We start from the raw sequence: 22,903 nt of genomic DNA, 5'->3' as shown, positions 1-22,903 counted from the left end.
CCTTTTAATAACGATCCCATAAAATACGCATCTTAATAAAGATTCCCTTAACTTTGCTTATTAAAGAATTGTGACTAAGATATATACTGATACTTTTTTGGTATATCTCAAATGCAGTTTATTGTGCTGATATCAATGTCAATGTATGTAAGTGTGATAAGCTAACATCAGACAGTATCAGAAAGGGCTACTGTGCATACGTCTATTAAATGTTTAGTATATAAAAAGTCTTGTCTCGCTCCTCATCCCAGCATGATGGAGCAGCTGCCAATAATCAGCCTTTGTTGCTGTTGAATGTTGCCTGCTGGGGCTGTTTTTCTGTGGTCGTTATGATTTGTGTGTTTTACTCCAAAAGGGAATAAAAACAATTATTTTGTCTGCCCTTCTCACTGCAAAATTAAATCCAGAGCTTAAGTTTTCGTTGCTCACGTCATACTTGTTGCTAACTCTCCCATACTGACACAGCTAATATGGACAAGTAAGAGGTGATGCACAAAGACAGTGTGTATTTGTATATGAAATTGATGCTGTATGGATGGTCCTAGGCCTAATGTTTTGTTATAGTACATATGAGTCATTTAATGTGACCGTATGTTCCCTTTCCATCAGACTTACATTGGTTCAGTGCTGGTGTCTGTTAACCCATACAAAGACCTGGAGATCTACACCAAGAACCACATGGAGCGATACCGTGGAGTCAACTTCTACGAGGTCTCACCACATATGTAAGTACGCACACTTAAACATCTACTTCTTTAAAAGTCATTAAAGACAACAGTCAAATGGTGAAAAGCTCACAACAAATAATCCTTCTTCTAAAAGTAGAATTATAAATATTTGTCGTGTTCATCCTTTTTAGTTGTTTTATGTGAAACGCATGTGTTTTCATGCCTGTCAGTAAATGATACAGTATTATGCAAAGATTTTAGGCATAAAAGCAAATGCATATTTTTTAATCAAAGTCCTTCAATGGAGTATTTGGGCCATGTAGAAGAATAAAAAATGCTGAGATTTCGAGAATAAAGTTGCAATATTATGAGAATAGAGCTGTATTGAGAAAATACTGAATCAAAAATCTTGATCAATCTCATGGTGAAACTATGAAACCGCTTTGAATATTACACAGATGACTTTTTTCCTAAAATCTTCTTAAAGAATTTTCTTCTTCAACATGGCCCTAATACTCAGAAATGGAAAACAACTAATTCAAATGAATATTGAAGTGACAACCTTTACCTTTAGAACAGCACCTGCTTGATGCTCTTTGAGTTTTTCAAGATACTTGGCATGCGAGTTGATACGCGCATTTGGAGAATTTGCCACAGGAGACACATTCATAGCAGACAGCATGTTAAGAGATTCCACACCCTAAAAGAAGGAGTCTGTTGAAGCTTGGTGCAGCTTTTCCCACCTCAGAATGACAGAACACGGGTTGCACCTGTATGCTAAATGTTGGTGTGTGTGTTTGAAATGCATTTAGAGAGGCCTGACCTCCGTTCTCATAGAGCTGACTAGCTGCTTAATGCTCTCATAGTTTTGACAGTTCTTTTCTGTCAGACGTTAGCTCATGAGTCCAGTGTTTGTTTGAAGCGTTGCCACAGGAATGGCCGAAAAATTCCCTGTCAAATCCTTCTAGACTCCATAGGTCAGATACAAAACAATCAAGTGCATTATAGAGACTCTGTGGCGTCATCGAAACATTTCAGAATCTCTCACTAACTCTTTCTCTCGCTCTGCTCTACTGGCAGTTATTTTCCCCTCGCTGTTTTTTCAGCACTTGAGTGTAGGGCCAATGTTTTCTCTCCCTCCGAGTGGAAAGAAAGATGTGTTTTTCCAAAAAGAGGTGGAGGGCTGGAGAGAGAAAACGGGAGGGGGAGATGGAAAGAAAAGTATGCAAATGATGATACGAGGAAAGAGTTTTCCTCCCTTGAGAGGGAATTCCCCTGACCTGAACCTGACCCCGAGCTCCGCGCCCTCTCCATCATAGACTACACACACACACACTCATACAGTATGATACAGCTATGTCCAAGGTTCTGTATTTCTTATCCAGCAATATGTCTGATGTCAGAAATATGTCCAAACAGGCTGAAACAACATAGCAGTGCTGATAGCGGCACAGGGCTGACAAGTGATACCACAACTAGGCTCCATTCCAGCCTGGACTCTATGATTCATACTGGTCGTCCATTATCTGTCCAGGTTCACACAGATGCTTTCATATGATATTTTCCAGACATAAGAGCATCACAGGGCAATTCTCTGTAAACACAACATCATCATCATTGTAATAATTTGCTATAATTGTCTATTTGGCAATCACTCTATTGTTCTGAATGGTTCCAATGACTTTTCTGAGCTCTATTTAGTATGTTGAGTTTTAATATTTAAATAGATATTTAACGTTAACTTCTCCTTCTCTTAAACTGATAACTGATTTTATTAAGCATTTTTTAAGCTCATTGAAAGTCACACACTTTTCTGGATTTAGCGCAGATGGAAAAAAAGATCTGATAGAAGAGTGGGTATTGAATTGATCTGTATCACTTAAATAAGGTGATAAATAGTATTCAGTGTTGTACCAAGGCTCAACAGTCCCCTTATGAAAACACATTTATATTCATTAGATTCAGATTTTTATTTTGATCTGCACCGAATAGCACACATTCATTAATATCAGTCACCTAAATATGCCTGATTTTCATCAAGATTCTCTCAGAAGTCAACAACAATTGGGAAAAACACCACTTTTCTGATTTAAGATGCTTAATGAAAATAGTTTTGACAATATGTGATGTCTTAAAATTTATCAGCCATAACAAATATTTGCTGCATCATTCAAATTCTTGGCAAGTCAAAAACCTTAAGACCTTGAGCAAGAAATGTTCTGACATCATGTTTTCCTGTTTGCAGTCCAAGGTCTGCTTCAACAACACATGTTTTGTGTTTTAGCGTTTGTCTGTAGCTCTGCCAAACATCCTGCTGACTGTCCGCATCTTTCCCCTCACTCCTCCAGCTATGCAGTGGCTGACAACTCGTATCGCTCCATGAGAACAGAGAGGAAGGACCAGTGCATCCTGATCTCCGGGGAGAGCGGAGCTGGGAAGACAGAGGCGTCCAAGAAGATCTTGCAGTACTACGCTGTCACCTGTCCGGCCAGCGAGCAGGTGCAGACCATCAAAGACCGGCTGCTGCAGTCCAACCCTGTGCTGGAGGTGAGACGCTGCGGCCCTTTATTCACATACTCAGTGTGTGGACCACACATAGAGAGAGATTCTCAGCATGCTCGACTCCTCATGATGCTGAGTAATGAAGAAAGTAGAAAGTGGCTGATTTAGTAAAAATTTGATATTGACCTGTCAGCAGTGTTTTAAATAAGGAGCTGATAATCAGCTTAAAATCTGTCATCCCAGTTTCAATAGATGTTATTTTGAGAACAGCCAAGACATCATACTTTCAGTTACATGTTCGATGAGGAGACATTGTTTTATTTCACTTGTTAACTCTCAGAATAAGCAAAAATTCACTCTACTAGAATGGCTCTCAGCCAAGGCCCAATAGTCTCCTTAAAGTCAGTCAAGCTGCACCAAATTTCCCACACTTGTAAAAATCAGCTCCCAAAACATGCCTAATTTTTTTCCAAGAATTATTCCCTGGAAAAACAGTAAAAAGTTGTTTTTGTGTGATCTTGCTTACAAACAAACTAACAAACAAACAGATAGGAGGAGGAACAACTTAACCTCCTTGGAGGAGGTAATGAAAACAACAGGGGTAATCAAGTTAATAACCAGTGCTTCGAGTGACTGTTTATATAATGTTCTACAGATGGGTGACACATTAAAGGGAAAGTCAGGAAACATTAGTGGAGAGACAGCAAAATCTAGGTGCCTTTTGGTTTTCTCCTATTATTTGTCACCTATCAAAAGTCACATTGATGTGTACTTTACACAGTTTTCTACACATACGACAGCATCATGAACATTTCTTGCTCAGGTGTGGATCTGAAAATAGTCTGGGGAAGGTTCACAGTGAAGTGTGAAGAACGGTCAGTGAAGAGTGGCGATTGTGTTTGTTTGACAGTGTTTTGGAGAAAGGAGGCAATGCCAGAGCTTACCCAAGTGCTTGTTTTGTGTGTGTGTGTGTGTGTGTGTGTGTGTGTGTGTGTGTGTGTGTGTGTGTGTGTGTGTGTGTGTGTGTGTGTGTGTGTGTGTGTGTGTGTGTGTGTGTGTGTGTGTGTGTGTGTGTGTGTGTGCCCCCTGTAATCTGTGCCACTGTCCTAGACAGCTCCCCTGTTATCGCTCCACCTCTTAATCTGTCAATCATCACTCCTCTCTCTCCTCATCCCTCTCTATCCTCTCCACAGGCCTTCGGCAACGCCAAGACGTTGCGTAACGACAACTCAAGCCGCTTTGGCAAGTACATGGACATTCAGTTTGATTTCAAGGTGAGAAGGACAGTCTGATTTACTGTGCTAGCTACTTCAACTATGAGTGAACATTGTCAACAACAAATATTTTTGATGGGAGGCAGATTGTTGCATGAACCAAAAGTATTGTCACTTAAAAAATATGTTTCCACTCTCTGTTGTTGCATGTTAATATTATTACTGTAAATGTACTTTTTCACACTTCAGTTTTTGTTTCAAAAATATTGAATTTTACTTTTTTAAGTATAATTAATCGGATCACTCCTACGTTTTTTGTACCTCCACATAATATGCTATGCACTATCTGTACCTGCATGTTATATCAACCCTTCGACACCTCCTCAGTACCCCAGCCTCACCCACTCCTGCTCTTCCTCCTCCCCTCCCCCTCCCTGGTATTTGTCCCGTCGGCAGGGTGCCCCCATGGGAGGCCACATCATCAACTACCTGCTGGAGAAGTCCCGCGTGGTCCACCAGAACCATGGAGAGAGAAACTTCCACATTTTCTATCAGCTAATTGAGGGAGGAGAGGAGGACCTGCTGAGACGCCTGGGCCTGGAGAGAAACCCTCAGCAGTACCAGTACCTCGTCAAAGTAAGGGTCTAGTATTTTCGTTTTTCTCTATCTGACGTTAGGTCAAATACAATAAATCCGTTTTCAGATTTAAACTCCGGAGAATGTTGACATAATGGGGTCTGGATGTTCTCTGGAGTTTGCCTGTCACACATACAGTACACAACACAGCAGGAGGTTTTCCGCTCAGACGTGTTCACAACAACACAGAAATCTCCAGCGTGTTCACGGAGGGGTGGAGCAGCAGGCAGAGGCAGGAGAGAACATAATAATTCTGCCAAGGAGATCACGTGTTTTTGTCTCCAGGACATCCACACCAGCATTGACTCTTATCACCGAAAGCTCTCTTGACATCTTCCTCTGTCTTCTGCATATATGGCTCCGCTTTTTCATCCTGACGTTTAATTTTTTTTAATTTTTCATCTGTCGTGTTAGAAAGTTCATTAACGTTTTTTTCTAGAGAACTGGACGGAGAAACTTTAGAGAAAGTCCGGAGCCTCACACTTGGACATTTGCGTTCTCACATACAGCCCCTCTAGAGAATGTCCGGAGATTATCCAGAGTCCAGTGCATGTCTGAACGCAGCTTCACAGTTAGAGACTGCAGCGGCTACAGATCCGGTTACGACTCTGCCCATTGCTCTGTGTCTTCCCCTATTGCACTGTTCTCTCAAAAAAGGCTAAAGCCCGAACAGAATTATATTTGGGAAAATAAGATCATTATCACAAAACTCCTGTGAATAAATTAATGAGTAAACTTAATTTTGGGGGGCTTTGGATCGGTTGGTCAGACAGAACAAGAGATTTGTTGGTTAAATTTGGTACATGCTGTTGTTGGAATGATGTTTATTTCAAATGCACCCTATGTATTGATCTGTCTCAACATGCAAGTTCTGCTTAATAGGCTCTTACTCAGGGACTCTCAGTGCAGCGAGAGGAGCTTTTCTCAGTGGGGAACTACTCTGCCTTAAGGCTTTACTGCACCCTCCCCTCAATACACTCACACACAAACACACTAACGGCTGAGAAAAACACCGTGTGTGTGTGTGTGTATAGGTGTTAACTTTACATTTAAATGGGTGTTTAATTTACGTGTAAACACCCATTTACACATCACCTACTTTATTGATTTTGCTGAAGAAACTAGATGTGAAATAAAGACCATGTTTACAGCGACAGAGCTTGTTTACTAGTGTTGTTTGTACATGTTTTTTGTTTACATAGGGTAACTGTCCCAAAGTGAGCTCCATCAACGATCGCACTGATTGGAAGGTGGTGAGGAAAGCCTTGAGTGTGATTGGCTTCAACGAGGACGATGTGGAGGTAAGGACCAAGTACAAGCTGTGTAAATCATGTTAGTTTTGGACACTCAAAGTAACATTGGAGGTGTAAACCACAGAAAATATTAGCAGCAGTCTGTTGAAGCAGGTGGAAGCCCCCATGCCTTTTGCCCTAAATATCTGACGGCTTGAATTTCCACTTCTTATATTCACTTTTACTAAATTCTTGAAAGTAAAAACTTAAGGTTTACCCAAGAGAATATTTCAACCCCCACTATGTGTATTAATGGACAGCTTTCACTATGTACAGTACTCCACGCACCTGAGGGTGTTTGTGTGTGTGTCTGTGTGTGTGTGTGTGTCTCTGTGTGTGTGTGTGTGTGTGTCTCTGTGTCTGTTTGTGTGTGTCTCTGTGTCTGTTTGTGTGTGTGTGTGTGTGGCTGCTATTATATGTTGAGAACTTATTTGTGCTCAGCGTGGGAGTCGCTCTACTTGTTCATGGGTCTGGGCTTGCTTCCAAAGCTTTTCGGATCTCACACTGCTTTTACACGTTGGAGTATACGTGTGTGTGTGTGTGTGTGTCTGTTTGAGAGAGAGGTCAGCAGATTACTATAGTCCTATCCTTTTCAATTCCTCAAACTCAGTACAATCAAAGCTATGCTTATCTTCCAAGTCGCTCATAAAGGTAATGTCGACAGTAAAACCTTACAGTTCTTATTGTGCCGCAGCCTCTCATCTCTTCACCTTTGTTCTCTCCCTCCCCTTTGTGACTATCTCTCTTTCATTTGTCTCCATATTATTCTGTCTTGAACACCACCCTCTCATTCTATTTTTTTCACTCCCATTCCTTCGACCTCTGCGTTTTTCTACCTGTAGGAGTTATTGAACATAATCGCCAGCGTGCTCCACGTGGGGAATGTGCAGTACGGCTCGGAGGACGGCAATGCCTGCATCACCTCTGACACACAGATAAAGTACCTGTCCAGGGTAAGATGCTGCACCAAACAGGTTCATGAACACTAACACAACTAATTGACCAAGGGGAATAGGATCAAAAACAACAACAAAGGCCTGGGTTCGTATTTATTCGCATCTCAGAATCCCCCCTGGGAACTGCACTGACTATGAATATAAGAACATTCTACTTCAGAGTAGATATGAAGTGCTTCACATGAAGCCTACTACACTGACCTTTTGCAAGGAAACTGGAGACTCAGATAGCACCATTAGTTTAATCTCTTTAGGGAAAAAACGGTCAATGAGTCAATGGTCCAAACCTTTTTTGACAGCCCCATCACATAGGGCTACATTGTGTCTCCCTTCATCGATAACATGTTACAGTGGGATTCTACAGTAACCTCTGCAACACTTGGATTTGAGTTATCACTGCTGATGATGTAAAAGTGGTTTTAGAAAGATATCCTTTACTTTTAGCTATCTATTGCAATTATGTTTACCTTTTACTTACTTATACCAGTCATCATGCACCATCTACTGCTACATCCAGTGTTCAGGTGATACAATGGTACAAGTACCCGTGGTCTGCAGTCACTGAAATTGGTGACTAATTTAACTGATGTTAGTAATGCAAAGTGATGATGCCAAAATTAACATTTAAATTCAAACTTTTAAAATCTGATATTAACCAAGTTTCCATTTGCATAGTGGGCTGAACGTTAACACCAACAGGCCTCTTAAAATATGGCATAAAGATGAATGTAATAAAATAGTAGGTATTTGATGCAGTTGCTGAAATGATCTAAACACCTCTGTCCAGTTACACTGTATTATAATCCTATGAGCTTCTTATGGAACAAGGAATCCTCTCCAGTGTCCAAATCTCTTATTCACCAGTCTTTAGTTTTATAATACCATATAATAAATCCACTTATATCTAAAAATGCTGGTGAGTACATTTTATCCTGCCCTACATGTAAAAACTGCAGATGTAGTTATTCATGTGACTTTTTGCCTTGTCAAAAGCCTCCATTCATTCTTGCTTCAGTCTTTCAGTTGTACCTAATGTCCCTGCTGCTGAGTGGCCTGACGTCATCTGTTTTCATGCATGTAGACCATTTGTTTGTCACTAGTGGAGCTGTGTTGTGTTCTAACGTTGTTGTGTTTCTCCAGTTGTTAGGAGTGAATGGGACTGTGCTCACAGAGGCACTCACACACAAGAAGATAATTGCCAAGGGCGAGGAGGTAGGTTTGCACACACACAGTCATTGTAGAGCCAGTGTGTGATAATTATTTGTAAACAGAGCTCTCCTCTCTGTGTTATGTCTGCGGTGTTGTAGTTATATCTTAATTTGTCTGAACTGTTCTGGCTGAACTCTGGGTAAGTCTGTTATTGTCAGTGTTTGACGTCTCTACTCTGTCTCTCTCTCTATGTGTTTGTTTCTTCATCAGCTGATGAGCCCACTGAACCTGGAGCAGGCATCATCAGCTCGGGATGCTTTGGCCAAGGCAGTGTATGGACGCACCTTCACCTGGCTGGTTAACAAGATCAATGCCTCACTGGCATACGCGGTACACACACACACACACACACACACACACACACACACACACACACACACACACACACACACACACACACACACACACACACACACACCACACACTATGACATTCATAGATCATTCATACTGTACACTATCAAAGTATGATCAGACATAACATGAGCTAACATGTAGTACAGACAGAGCATAACAATGTCTCCTGCTTATTTTGTTACAACACAGCTCCACCTTGTGGACATTTACAATTCCACAACGTGAACATAACAACATTATATCATATAATAATGACAGTAACAACATTTCATTTCTGTGATATTTGGTACATGCCAGGGTGGGTCTAATATTTTATATATAAATAAAATCTGATAAATCAATAAATCTGAAAATGATATCCTTGACTGTTAAGCCTGCAGTGAAATGTAATTTATATAAAGGGCCTGTTTTATGTCTCAGTTTAATTCATACATCATGTGTTGTGAATAGCGTGCCCTTGACAGATGATATGTATATTTAAATGTATTAAATGTCCTATTTACATACATACAGTGAGACCTTTCATAGAAATAAGGATGTGTTTTGTTCTGTTTCCCTAACAGGATGACTCCTATAAGAATTACTCAGTCATTGGTCTGCTGGACATCTACGGCTTTGAGGTCTTCCAGCACAACAGGTATAGTTTAAATTAAGGATTTTCGAAAAAGTGCAAAGGTTTGTAGTCCAAGTCATTTTTGATACAGCACGGACACTGACAACTTAATTAGAGCTCACTCTGATTCCTATGTGTCATTAATGTAATATTGTGTCTTTACTGGTGCCAATAGTCTAAAGACTAATTCGAGACATGATATTCTCAACAGTACAAAAGAAAATTGGGAGGAAGGATCTGATTTCATGAATTTACATTTGAACACATGTGATTTCTGATGATGTTAGAGAACTTGTGGTACAAACCAGTTGATATCTCATCTCAAGATAACACTAGAGACTTGACCCTCAAAGTCATTCAGTACCAAAACAATGAGAAGTAACAAAAAAGCATCAGTCCAACATATTAGTGATCCTGTGTCTAGTTATTTTTTCTTTAAGCTAAGATGTTTTTGTTATGTGCTCCAGCTTCGAGCAGTTCTGCATCAACTACTGCAACGAGAAACTGCAGCAGCTCTTCATCGAGCTCACCCTCAAGTCGGAGCAGGAGGAGTATGAGGCTGAAGGCATCACGGTGAGACATCCTCCTTCTCCACCTCACTGTCTGCTTCCTCACTCTCTTCACCCCCTCCAATGAAATGATGTGAAAACCTGAGTTGTGTTGCTCAATTCTTAAGCTCCTTCAAATTCATCTCTTTTACATTGGTACCTAGATTTATGTTTTTTTCGCAGGGTATTTATAAAAAGCTCCTAATGTGGTTGCAGTTATTATTCCTAAAGTGAAGTTGATCATTTAATTTAATTGATTCACAGTAAGTGCACATATTTTGAAGATTCTGCCCCTATTAGAATTTAAACTTTTAACCCTGTTAATGGTCTTTTATTTATTAACAATTAACCTTTTAATATTTAAGTCTGAATGAAAAATATGTGTTGAATATTTTAGTATGATCCTGGAAGGATGTTATAAGAATTTAAATAGTCCTTGATAAGAAAAGAGTTTCCCCCAACTACTCTCATGAATGATACCTCTTAAGGAGATGCCATTTTAATTTCTGCTCAGTTTTTCTTCTCTCTTTGTCATTTCCTTCATTTCTATTTGTTGTATTTCTATTTTGTTGTTTTGCTTCTTTGGAACAAGGGCCTTTTTGTGTTCTGTCTAATATAATTGCACTGGTCAGAGAGCAAACAGGTTGTGGGAGAAACTTGGATTCACCTCTCAAAGAGCCTATTATCATCTGTCATCAGGACTGTGGGCCGCGCTGTCGGTCATCTCTGGAAATTATGTGGCAGTTACTCCGAACATAACCAAACATTCTCACTCAGCCTGTGCAGCTTTGTGTTCATGTCTGTTCACATACAAGTGGGTGAGCAACGTATATGTGTGCCAGGATTCCTGTAATTCTGCAGATGATTGACTTTACGGTCGTTAAATATTATAGAACAGATGAAATTAGTTTTTATACCAAAGTTTTGGCACTGGGAAAAGTAGCTGGCAGAGACTTGAAAACTGTGTCATTATAAACTAATTACACCAGACAAGGCCTAGTGATACCCAGAACAGGATTCATTTTTTTATGTTGTCTAAAGTGTACAGTGGTTTGTGTTTTCAGTGGGAGCCGGTGCAATACTTCAACAACAAGATCATCTGTGACCTGGTGGAGGAGAAATTCAAAGGCATCATCTCCATTCTGGTGAGGAGACGCTCTGCACTGTCTCTGCTACAAAATAATTCACCTATTAGATTCATTGTTGAAGTGAAGTTTGACCAAATTATAAAATACTGACTGACGTATTAGCAGAAGAAAGTGTCTTATTAAAAAGTGCAGCACCTGTTCTAAACCTGCTTGTTTGGAATGGGCTGTTTTCTTGTCCTGTGTTGATGCTCTGGAGCTACTTCAGAATTATTCCTAGTCATTAGTGAGTCTTCCTCAAACAGTTCTACAATATAATGTCACTTGTTATTGTTTGTGTGCTGGATGTTGTGTGCAGATTTCTATGTTGCAGAGTAAAGTTAGAACATTTTGTGTTCATCCTACCCGGTTTATCTGCAATTAAGGTTTTATAGTCCAGGTTCTTAATGAAATGAAACTGAAGCGTGTTGTTTTTTCTGTTGAGATGAATAATCAAATTAGATGTAATGTGTTAATTGATGTGCTTTAGAGGTGTTGATAGGCACATTTTTTCTACTTTGGACAAACCCATACAAGCCGTGTCCCCCTGCTGACATATTCTTTGCAGTAAGCTAATCGCCTTACATTCATTTGTACCTTATGTACATGAGAGGAGCTCTAGGAAAGTTAGTATCAAATGTAAATGATAAAATGATATTTGGCCACAGTCTTTGACATGTTGTTTTCCTTGTGTGAGATTGCGACTGACTGCTGTTCTCTCTCTCTCAGGATGAGGAGTGTCTGAGGCCTGGGGACGCCAGTGACATCACCTTCCTAGAGAAGCTGGAGGGCACTGTGGGAGGACATCCACACTTTGTCACGTAAGTCTGATCGATTGATTTGATAATCTTGTCATCTTTAACTCCCACAATAACACACATAATATCCTGTTTCTTCTCACGGTACTTGAGCTGTTTGCTCGTGGTACCAGACTGTGAACAACTGCTCATGTGTCCGGTCTGTTTGTTGATGTATCTGTGATGTGTGTCTGTTTCTCTGCAGTCACAAGCTGGCTGATGCAAAGACCCGGAAGATGATGGGCCGTGATGAATTCAGACTGCTGCATTACGCTGGAGAAGTCAACTACAACGTCAACGGTGTGTGTGTGTGTGTGTGTGTGTGTGTGTGTGTGTGTGTGTGCGTGTGCGTTTGTCCTTGTACCTATGTCTTTGTTAGGACCATTTTGTATGGTTAGGATTAGGTTAGGTAATTGTTAGGGTATCAAATATCACATACACAATAGGTGTGATGGTCAGGGGTTAGGGAGTATTAAGTTATCTCGATGAATCCCCATGCCTTGTAACTGGGCAGTTGAAATCGGGAGCCAAAGGCACTGCACTGGCCGACGCACTTCAGGCAGTAGCTCTGCCCCCCCCATATCTCCTATATATCAAATCCTATCTTTGACTCCCAGGCTCAGTCTGTCAGGTTAGATCCAGAGTTGTCATAGTTTGTGGTTTCAGTTGATCAGATTTAGTCCAATCTCTGACTTGTATTCCTGTATCTGAAGTGCTGTTATAGTTCAACTTTTAGGTGAGAGAGACTTGAAGTTTGAGATCAGTATTAACCTTCTGACCTCAAGGTTCCTGATCAAGACAGTTAGGTTCAGGCTTATAGGTCGAGTGGTTATAGGGTTAGGAAGATCAGCCGTTCAAGGGATTATAACCTTGAGAGGCTATTTAAGTGGGTTTAGGGTGTGTGGCTGCAGGGCCAGTATGGCCTCATGTCTTTTGGTTTGGTTGGATGTTGGATGAGAAATTACATTAAATAGTCATATCAAAGTTTTAGTTTCATATCAGTAAGGGCTTTGCACATTTAAAATGTTTAAACTGAACAAAACAAATTCCAAAATATTGGAATGCATTCAGTGATGGATGTAGACTTAAGAATGGAAAGTTACATTTCATCTTCTCTTCCTCAGGATTTTTGGACAAGAACAACGACCTGCTCTTCAGGAACTTAAAAGAGGTGAGACTGAGTTTAGAATGTACAGGAAGAGAACTTAATGAGGGGAGTTAATATGATGGGAGGCAGCATTGGATCCTGTTAACTGCAAAGGTTATTTTACTTTGACAGTGTGATGCTGGTGATGGAAAGTTGTGATTTAGGGTTAAAATGTCCTTTGTGTGCGTCTGCAGGTCATGTGTATGTCAGAGAACAAGATCCTGAACCAGTGTTTCGACAGGGAGGAGCTGGGTGACAAGAAACGTCCTGATACAGTGAGATACCTTATTATTTGTGTGTGTGTGTCCTGAGCTTTTCCCTCTTATGAATCACACTCTCATGCATCCCAGCATACTTTCCCACAGATAAACAAACAGTTGTGTGTTTCCCTCTCCAGTGTTGAGTGGGGGGTCTGACGGGGATTCTCTGCAGCCTACCACTCACTGAGGAATGCCCTGACACTTAATGTCCTTCACATACACACACATACACACTCGGGCTGACACACACACAGTTGGAACAGGGTGCTGTCACAGCCTGGTAAGACAGGAGTCCCAGTCGTCCACACTGGGCCCAGTGTTCAGTCTCTACTGGACTGTCACAGTCACATCAGCCACTCCTCTGTTTACGTAGCTCTTCTTAGGTCATCAGCTCTGTCTGTAGGCTTCCACATTCATCCACTGCTCACCTCTTCAGTTTCTGCTCTTCTTCAAGTCCCTCACTTCCTGACTTGTGTCCTTCGCAACCTTCTTACCTCCTTCTCCATCACTTCCTAACCAGCTTCTGTCTGTCTGTGTCTGCCCTTCCAGGCAGCGACCCAGTTCAAAGCAAGTCTGGCGAAACTCATGGAGATCCTCATGTCCAAGGAGCCGTCGTACGTGCGCTGCATGAAGCCCAATGACTCCAAGCAAGCAGGTACAAAGTCTAGTGTTGTTTTTTTGCTCAGTCTGGCGCAGAATAGGAATGAAGAAATGCATAGACTCCTACAGTATCACATATTGTGGTATGAGGTTATTAGGTATGAAGTAGCTAAATTACATAAATTGTATAAATACTGTAATTTTAATCAGAGACCAAAAACCTGGTCAGCTCAACATCATTCAATCATTGTGTGTGTACTTGTAATTTTTTTGCATTCAGATTGTTCACCTTTTCTCAAGACTCTTTTATTAGAACTCATTTATTTTCACATTTAACAATGGAGGGAAACTTTTAAGCACTAACCATAATATTGCTCAGTAAAAGAGACTGGACATTGTGTGAGAGGAGATGGTTTTTTTGTGGAACGATGTATTAGAATATGGAGCTTTCTAGCATTTTGCACTGAACCATGGTTTGACTTTCCCTCATATTGTCCACATATTGTCTTCATGTTAAAATATTTTACTTTGAAAATCTGTTGTTTTTATGTTGGACATTCTGAAAAACGTTTTATTGACTCAAAGTTGTTAATTGAGTCCAGAAGCAAAGGGTTGTTGAATATTTTCTGTCTGAATTTTCTTATTTTCTTATATTATTCTTTTCTTTTTTTTTTACAGATTGCCCAAAACAATATAACCTCCTGAAATATTAGATTTTTTTAATTTAATTGAATATTGAGTAGTTATCAAGTCTCAACTGATTCAAATTATAATATTTATTATTAAACACACGAAAGGTTTACAGCGGTTTGTTGCCAGTTTTATGTAACAGTTCCTGTAAACAGAATAGAAGCAGCTTAGCAGCTTCAGCAAGCTGATAATTCCCCTGATATTTTCCTGATAATCGTGAGCTTATTCCAACCCAAACAGTTTGTTTTCAGCTGCATCAGAGGCCGCAGTGTGACTCTCCGTGTGGTCGTCAGTATATTGACCCGGCCTTTGTTTCTCTCCACAGTCGGCCTTTTGTCCATTTCACACAGTTTATCTGTCCCTTGTCACTCCTACTCCTGCTGTTTAGCATTTACTGGTTTTCTCTGGTTCATTTTGTCCAACAAGATATTACATTTCTCTCAGACCCTGCTCTCCCTCTCCTCCCTGTTCCCAGTTCGATTTGATGAGGTGCTGATCCGTCACCAGGTCAAGTACCTGGGACTGATGGAGAATCTGAGGGTGAGGAGAGCCGGCTTCGCTTACAGACGCCGCTACGAGGTCTTCCTACAGAGGTGATCAGACACTTTCTACTAGTGTGGCACAATCACATGTCAGCACTTGACACTTATTTTTACCACAGCTGACATTCAAAAAAATTATATTCACACTTTCATGTGCTTTTGGTAGACAACAAATATCAACTCCTAATTTAGTCAAATTATTCAGATCAGGAGTACAATACAAAAGCTAAAGGAGATGGTAACTAGGGATTATACAGCCTGTTTGTTTCAGAAAAATACCTTTAACCATCATCAGTTTTGACGATAATGATTCTCTGTCCATCGATTAATCGGTTTAAATATTTCTGCTCTAAACCTGAGACTTTCCATTCACAGGCTTTTAAACTAGCTCATCCTGCCACTTCTTGTTATAACGTGATGTTTAAGGGACTTTTAGGCTTTATTCCTAAACCAATTTAACTTGTGCTCGTGTCCTGTTTCATATGTGTATGAAGGTATAAGTCCCTGTGTCCAGACACGTGGCCTAACTGGCAGGGCAAGCAGGCCGAGGGAGTGGCCACACTGGTCAAACACCTGGGATACAAGCCAGAGGAGTACAAACTGGGCAGGTCTGTAACACACACACCCACACACACACACACACACACACACACACACACACACACACACACACACACACACACACACACACACAGATAAAGATATCCATATTAGTTAAATAGCAAAAAAAACTATTTTTACTCCTTAAAACATTTCCCCCTCATGATTTTTACATCCACTTTCTGCTCTTTCTTGAAAGAAATCGATGTAGCCATGTTTTTCAAACACAATTAAATTAATGTTTTCTTTTTTTCAGATCCAAAATCTTCATTCGTTTCCCAAAGACCTTGTTTTCCACCGAGGAGGCACTAGAGACCAGGAAACACAGTATTGGTAAGAGTCAGTGAGTCGTGACATGGCTGTCTACCTAACAGCTCTTGTATCAGAGATTTTAACTGTTCTTCCCGTCGCTCTCTGTCTCCTCACAGCCACCAAGCTCCAGGCAGGATGGAGAGGCTACAGTCAGAGGTCCAAATACCAAAAGCTCCGAACCGCAGGTGAAGAAAATGACTACTTACTCTTATCTTCACTGAGATCACGCTGCATTTTCTTTCCTTGATAGGTTATTTAACAACTACTGAATGTCGAAGATGTAGTCATAGTATTTGTTTGGGAGCTGAAATGTATTTGATGTGTCTTGCAGCTATTGCCATTCAGGCATGGTGGAGGGGGATCCTGGCCAGGAGGAGGGCCCAGCGCAGGCGTCAGGCGGCTGATACCATCCGCAGGTACAGACCATACAGGAAAAATCTGATTCACTGTGTGATAAGTACACTTTCAACAGCAAGCAAATGGATTCATTCACTAGATGCCATCAGACCATGCATTGTCAAGATTGTGTTTTAAATCTCTTTTTTTAAAGAATATATTTATATTGTCCCTCATCTCCCCCTCAGGTTCATCAAGGGCTTCATCTATCGCCACAAGGAGCGCTGTCCAGAGAACGAGTATTTCCTGGATTATGTTCGCTACTCGTTCCTCATGAAACTGCACAGGAACCTGCCCAAGAACGTCCTGGACAAGAGCTGGCCGACACCTCCAGCTGCTCTCACCGAGGTACAGGAATAATAGATACGGATGGTGGAGAAAAAATATATGAACCAGAAACTCAGATTAGGATTTGATCAAGGACCCTTTCAATGCGAAAATCTATTGTGTGCAAAATATTTACAAATACATGATTTCCTCCTATATTCTGATTAAATTAGAAAAATGAAAATAGTGTGTATGAATGGGAAATCTGATCCTAGTTGTCTCTCCATTATGATCCCACTCACATACAGCACTACACTCTGTCCATCTTTGTCTTTAGGCATCAGAGCATTTGCGTAAGCTGTGCATGCAGAACATGGTGTGGAGCTACTGCAAGAAGATCAGTCCTGAGTGGAAACACCAGGTAACTATTGCCCAATCACCTGTCATGTCCCGCTCTGTGTGATCTGATATCTGTTTGCTGCTTCCTCCATTTACATCACTGACATCAACTCTGTGTGAATAGTTGGAGCAGAAGATGATCGCCAGCGAGATCTTCAAGGACAAGAAGGACAACTACCCACAGAGTGTGCCCAAACTGTTTGTCAGCACAAGACTCAGTGAGATTCAGATGTTTTTGAGAAACCTCACACACTTTATAGCTTGCACCATGAAACTGATTGTAACAGCATGTTTCCTCTGGTTCAGATGGAGAGGACCTCAACCCCAAGGTGCTGCAGGCTCTGGGCACTGAGAAGATGAAGGTCTGTAGAGAAATGTTTTCAAACAAACAGCAGCTTATAAACCGTCTGTGACTTTTCTTCATCATCAGTGTTTTGACTTCTGTTCCCAGTACGCAGTGCCAGTCACCAAGTACGACAGGAAAGGCTACAAAGCTCGACCCCGCCAGCTGCTCCTCACCAGCAGCAGCGCCGTTATCGTAGAGGAAACCAAACTCAAGCAGCGCATCGACTACGGAGCTCTGAAAGGTCAGAGGTCAATTAGACGGAGTCATCATTTGTTAAGGGGGATGTATTTTTTATGGATGTGGATTGTGTTGAGCTCATTAGAGCTTTAAACTGTCCTTCCCCTGCAGGGATCTCAGTCAGCTCCCTCAGCGACGGCTTGTTTGTTCTGCACGTGCCCAGTGACGACAACAAACAGAAGGTGAAGCCAAGGATGTGTCATAAATTCAACATGAACGCCACCGCTACAGAGCCTCAGCAGATCTTAGCCTGTATGAATGCGTGTGTTCTCACAGTGTATCTGTTCTATGGTCTTCTTTCCAGGGAGACGTAGTTCTGCAGAGTGACCATGTAATTGAGACCTTGACCAAGATCGCAATCTGTGCCGACAAAATCCACAGCATCAACATCAACCAGGGCAGGTGAGAGGCAGAGCACAACCATGGAGATCCACTTTATGAATGGATGACGTGTTACATTACCACAATATACTTAAAAAAGAGCGTTAACCTTTTTTTCTCTGTGCTCCCACACAATGCTAATCACTGCCGCAGTCTAATATTCCTTAGAGATACATATTCACTTACAAACTGTAGTCCGTAGGAAGTGGTTAAAAGCAGAGACACCAGTTAACGTCTCTAACTGTTCTTCTGTTTCTTCTCCAGTATAAAGTTTACATTGGCTCAGGGGAAAGAAGGGATCATAGACTTCACACCTGGATCAGAACTACTGGTTGCCAAGGCCAAGAATGGACACTTGTCTGTGGTGAGTGGGTTTAATAATGCTCAGCTTATTTCAGACAGATTATAAGGGTGGATCAAGTGACTACAGGAAATGTGAAAGTTGCATCTAGTAGCGACAAACCTACAAAGAAATATCACCGGACTCTTCAGTTGCCCTCGGTTCTACAGAGCTTTTTCACCTCTTCTAGCTCAGTGTTTTGGTTTCAGTGCCTGCAGACTCTGCTAATTAAAAAAAAAACACAATGTTCACCACCTCCCTAGTATCAAACAGGAGACAGAAAAAGTTAGCAACTAGCTAGTCAACATAGAGTTTCCCTCAGGAACTGAAACTGTGAAAAGGAGAGGGAAGATTGGACAGAAACACGTCCCGGAATCTATGCTGATGTTTCTCTGTGACATGGTAATATGTTAACCAATAATACTTGTCAAAGCCCCAGACAAAATTAAATGTTAAATATATTTCTAGAACATAAAATATTCTTTCCCGAACAATGATTAAAGTTCAAGTTCTTGAAAAAATCATTACATACATGTTTTTTATATCTTTGTTAGGACAATAAGTTTTGCGCATCCCATGCTGTGATACAATCTAAAAAATATTTGATCTGCTGGTACTGCATACACAAAAACACAAAGAAAAAAAGAGAAACTACACAAAGAGAAGAATCAATAATTAGCTATTCACATGTTACATATCAACAGATTGGCTCTTACTGAATTTTTTTCACTTCTTATTATTAAGTGTAACAATCAAAAGTTCAGCTCCTATGTATCTGTGAAAATTCTCAGCCATCCAGGTCATGTGTGCACTTGTACTCTTCTGAAGATTCAGCTCCTCTGCTTCATCATGACTGTGTGGGTGTGGTGTGATCAGATTTGTCAGTTGCAAAATCTCGATTGGTGCCGGACACATTGCCCTCTTAAAATATAAAAATATAACATGTGAAATAAGAAAAGCAAGAAAATATCTTGTATTATTGTTAAGCCTCATCATATTAGTGGAGCGGATTGGAAAAAATTGAATATCAAGTGTTTTATTCTGTGATTACAGCTCATTGCACTGGACCGAGGTGTATAAAGATTTAGTTAATGTAGCTTTGATATCTTTTGACAGTTTTGTTGACCAGAAAATTTCAACAACTTACTCCACGACCTAATCAGTCGAGACATCAGTGTTACATGTGACCGGATGCATATTCTTACTGAAGTTATTATTATTATTAATATTATTATTAGGTAGTGACTGACTTTTTACATCTGTCCTGAAACTAAAGTTACTATGTTGACCTCTGACATGACATTTGTCTCCTTTGAATCTCTTCCAGACGGCTCCCAGACTCAACTCTAGATGATGGCCACTCTGAATGCACACACACATGCACATGCACACACGTACACACCTCCATACCATACTCCAATCACACGACTGCAGACCTGCTCTGCATAAGCCAATCAAATGCCAGCTGTCTCTGCAAAGGTGGCGTGTGCTTCCAATTAAAAAAGAAAAAAAAAAAAATCCAGCAAAACTAATTGATATATTTATGTTTATATATTATATTTTTGGGATTAATACTGTTGCTGTTTGAATATTCTGATTTTATATATGAGGCCAAGGAATAACAAATATTTTGGTGCATTTTTCTTGCACCATTTGTGTTTATTGTGATTTATTTGGGAACATGACCAAGAGAACGATGAGGGATCAGTCAGAATTTGAGACAACAATGAGAAGTCGATTGTTGTCGATGAAAATCAGGGTTGGATGTTGCTTGTTGCCTCTTGTTTTCGTTTTTTTTCCTGTTTACTTTTCCTGCTTGACTAGAAGACTTGATCGTCTCGCTGACCCTTCTTTTCTTTTCTTTACTTATTGAGGCATGAAGGTGTGTAGAGCAAAGCTGAAAGTGTGTAGGAAATCTGTGGAGAGCTTCCGGGACAAGGAGGATTTCAATCAAATGGTGACACAAAAAAACCACAAAAAAAGGCCGGTAGTGTCAGACTCAATCAAAACAAATAGTTAGATATACTACTGAATAGATTTTACACATCTGTATTTGTAAGGTAGGAAGCTGAACGATTCACTACATGAAATAATGAGAGTTGCAGTGACAACGCTGCAGAAACGAACAAAGCAAGTGAAGAAATGTGAGAGGAATGTGAGAAGAAAGAATGCAGCCGTGGTTTTTGCCTCATCACCAGGTCCTCGTACCTTTCTCCTTGACTAATGTACTCCTAATGAGTTCGCTCAAGAGCCGATGATTAATGGAAAGAATGACGCTCAACGCAAAAGTCATCTGACTGATGGCTGTACCTTGTTCAGAGCCCCCCATCATCTCTTTCTTTAGTTTCCTCCTTTGTGTGTCTGGACCTGAACTGACCTGACCGACCGTTGTCATGGCTACGTCTGACTAGGCTCTGACCAAAGTTATTAAATTTCACCAAAGGCCATCATTTCTTTTGTCATTTAAGTGGATCCCTCATTTTTTTTTTTTTTTTTACAATTGTTTGCCAATGAAAGCGTGTTGACACCCATAACGTGAGACTAAAGTTCGATTTGAAGTCATATTAAATCTAGAATTAGCAAAAAATGCTAGCAAAGGCCAAAAACTATATATTTTTTAGGTTAAAGCTGCTGACAGCTGTGTGCGTAAATATTCTACATCTCTAAATGTGAACTTTTTAAAAGGAATGGTTTAACATTTTGGTTAAGACACTTGTTGATTTTCTTTTTTCGAGATTTTTCCAGTAGATTGTTACCACTCGCGTGTCTTTGCAAGTATAAAGATCCAGGTGGGAGATGCTAGCTCGCCTCAGCATTGGGAGATAGCTTCAGAGCTAGGTGCTATCCTAGGAGTTAGGAGCTAGCTTAGGAGCTGGGCACTAGTTTAGCTTTGAGAAAAATAACTTGCTTGGCTTTGTCCAAAGGTTAAAAAAGACACCTAAGTTTGGGTTTTAATACACACTAAATATATATATAAGATATTTTGTTTGTTTAAATAATAAAAAAAGCCATAATGTTTAATTAGAAGATATCATTTAATGAGAATTAGTGTTGCTGTTAAGGAAAGTTTATTCACTGTTTCCCCATTTTTAGCCTTTATGCTAACACCAGCTAAACATCTCCTGGCTGTAGATTCATATTGGGCACAAAGACGTGGAAATAGTTGTATTTTCACAGAAATTTGACCCATTCAGGGCAAAAGAACGTCAAATTATGTGGAGCACTAAACATTTTAATTAAATTAAATACAACACATGACAACAGTGAAATATTTATGCAACAACATAAGAAAACATGATATGAAGTTAAGAGCCTCTAACAGACCAGTTCTACTTTCGATATGTCTTTGTCCAAACCTGACTCTGACCCTTGGCCCCTTCCTCAGACCTACAGGTGAGACCAAAGACTGACGGTGAAGAAGTTGTGTTCTTGAAAACTTTTTGAGAGGAGCTCCAAAACGTTTCTTTATTTCCCGACCTTGTTTTCTCGACAGAACTTTTTCTTGGCGCGGCTTCTGGGTGGCGAGGCAGGTGCAATATGCCGAGGCAGGACTGTGCTGTCGCACTTAACCTATACTAGCCAAAGACCCTGTTGATTTATACTGATTCTGTGTATGATTCATATGATAATATTATGGATGTTGTGTTTAATTTTGTATTTCAGGAGGGTTTGTACAGTTTGTGTCCTGTGTCATAAATGAGAGATTCAAGCCAAGTGAGGTTTGATGATGTGAAACATTTGGAGAGAAGAAGCTTTTAGTATTGTTTTGTTGACATGTTCACGTGCCTTGTTGGATAGCAATACGACAGATGTGTGTGGAAATAAAAGAAATATACCTCCTGGACAGAGTTGAGTCGTCGGCTGGAGACGGTCGTCCGGCTCTTTCTAAAAGTTTCCCAGCAGCCCCTGCAGGTTGCTTTCTCTGCGTGGATAAGCTTTATTCAAACCAAACCCAAAGTTTGTCTGTTGATTTACAATTGCACTCCTATTATCAGTCCTGACTTACTGTATGCACCAAACCAATGTATAATTACAGCACACTAAAAATAAGATACTACAGATTGAAAAAATAAATTTCAAAAGTAAATACAAACTGATGAATGGCTGTTGGCTCTTTATTGCTTTTTTTGCCTCCTGTGTGTGGGTCTCAGTGGTGTTTGTTAGTTAAGTTAGTAAGGACAAGATTTATTTACACATGCTCAGATAAATGTATAATTTCAATCTAATTATTATGATAGTTTTAAAGCTCTTGAGTGAAGGAACCTCAGAACCCGAATGACTTATAATTACGGAGATAGTGACACCAACTTATCGTCATCTAACATCAAAACAGAAAGCAAGAAAGCTTGAAAGGTGGCTACAATGACACCGTCCACTGATGGATTATGAGACATTTTCAATCTTTTCTTAGATTTTTTTAAGAGTATAATTTATGGATTTTGATGGGGAAAACAATCAGGATGCTTAGGGG

At 40.3% G+C, this 22,903-nt stretch overlaps 1 protein-coding gene across 5 annotated transcripts in view; it reads left to right on the top strand.

Moving 5' to 3' along the window:
* LOC118105802 (unconventional myosin-Ic) overlaps positions 1 to 22,529 on the top strand; it is a 57,785-nt gene extending 35,256 nt beyond the window's left edge. For all 5 annotated transcript variants that reach the window (XM_035153658.2, XM_035153657.2, XM_035153663.2 and 2 more), the window contains 30 exons: positions 610 to 725; positions 3,017 to 3,215; positions 4,364 to 4,444; positions 4,841 to 5,020; positions 6,223 to 6,321; positions 7,155 to 7,265; positions 8,409 to 8,480; positions 8,688 to 8,807; positions 9,397 to 9,470; positions 9,914 to 10,019; positions 11,059 to 11,139; positions 11,848 to 11,939; positions 12,121 to 12,215; positions 13,040 to 13,086; positions 13,257 to 13,337; positions 13,872 to 13,977; positions 15,088 to 15,205; positions 15,649 to 15,762; positions 16,011 to 16,087; positions 16,183 to 16,251; positions 16,398 to 16,482; positions 16,651 to 16,810; positions 17,067 to 17,150; positions 17,253 to 17,346; positions 17,435 to 17,490; positions 17,580 to 17,715; positions 17,823 to 17,893; positions 18,016 to 18,113; positions 18,357 to 18,456; positions 19,760 to 22,529. In XM_035153658.2, the coding sequence (XP_035009549.2) occupies positions 610 to 725; positions 3,017 to 3,215; positions 4,364 to 4,444; positions 4,841 to 5,020; positions 6,223 to 6,321; positions 7,155 to 7,265; positions 8,409 to 8,480; positions 8,688 to 8,807; positions 9,397 to 9,470; positions 9,914 to 10,019; positions 11,059 to 11,139; positions 11,848 to 11,939; positions 12,121 to 12,215; positions 13,040 to 13,086; positions 13,257 to 13,337; positions 13,872 to 13,977; positions 15,088 to 15,205; positions 15,649 to 15,762; positions 16,011 to 16,087; positions 16,183 to 16,251; positions 16,398 to 16,482; positions 16,651 to 16,810; positions 17,067 to 17,150; positions 17,253 to 17,346; positions 17,435 to 17,490; positions 17,580 to 17,715; positions 17,823 to 17,893; positions 18,016 to 18,113; positions 18,357 to 18,456; positions 19,760 to 19,786 (2,949 nt within the window). In that variant the 3' untranslated portion in view covers positions 19,787 to 22,529. The remainder of the gene's footprint in view (positions 1 to 609; positions 726 to 3,016; positions 3,216 to 4,363; positions 4,445 to 4,840; positions 5,021 to 6,222; positions 6,322 to 7,154; positions 7,266 to 8,408; positions 8,481 to 8,687; positions 8,808 to 9,396; positions 9,471 to 9,913; positions 10,020 to 11,058; positions 11,140 to 11,847; positions 11,940 to 12,120; positions 12,216 to 13,039; positions 13,087 to 13,256; positions 13,338 to 13,871; positions 13,978 to 15,087; positions 15,206 to 15,648; positions 15,763 to 16,010; positions 16,088 to 16,182; positions 16,252 to 16,397; positions 16,483 to 16,650; positions 16,811 to 17,066; positions 17,151 to 17,252; positions 17,347 to 17,434; positions 17,491 to 17,579; positions 17,716 to 17,822; positions 17,894 to 18,015; positions 18,114 to 18,356; positions 18,457 to 19,759) is intronic.
* Positions 22,530 to 22,903: the final 374 nt, after the last annotated feature.

This window comes from Hippoglossus stenolepis, chromosome 4 (assembly GCF_022539355.2).
Source record: "Hippoglossus stenolepis isolate QCI-W04-F060 chromosome 4, HSTE1.2, whole genome shotgun sequence".
In the NCBI taxonomy this organism is placed as follows: domain Eukaryota; kingdom Metazoa; phylum Chordata; class Actinopteri; order Pleuronectiformes; family Pleuronectidae; genus Hippoglossus; species Hippoglossus stenolepis.
The sequence above is the reverse complement of the archived record's forward strand: the minus strand, read 5'-3'. Positions and strand labels throughout refer to the sequence as shown.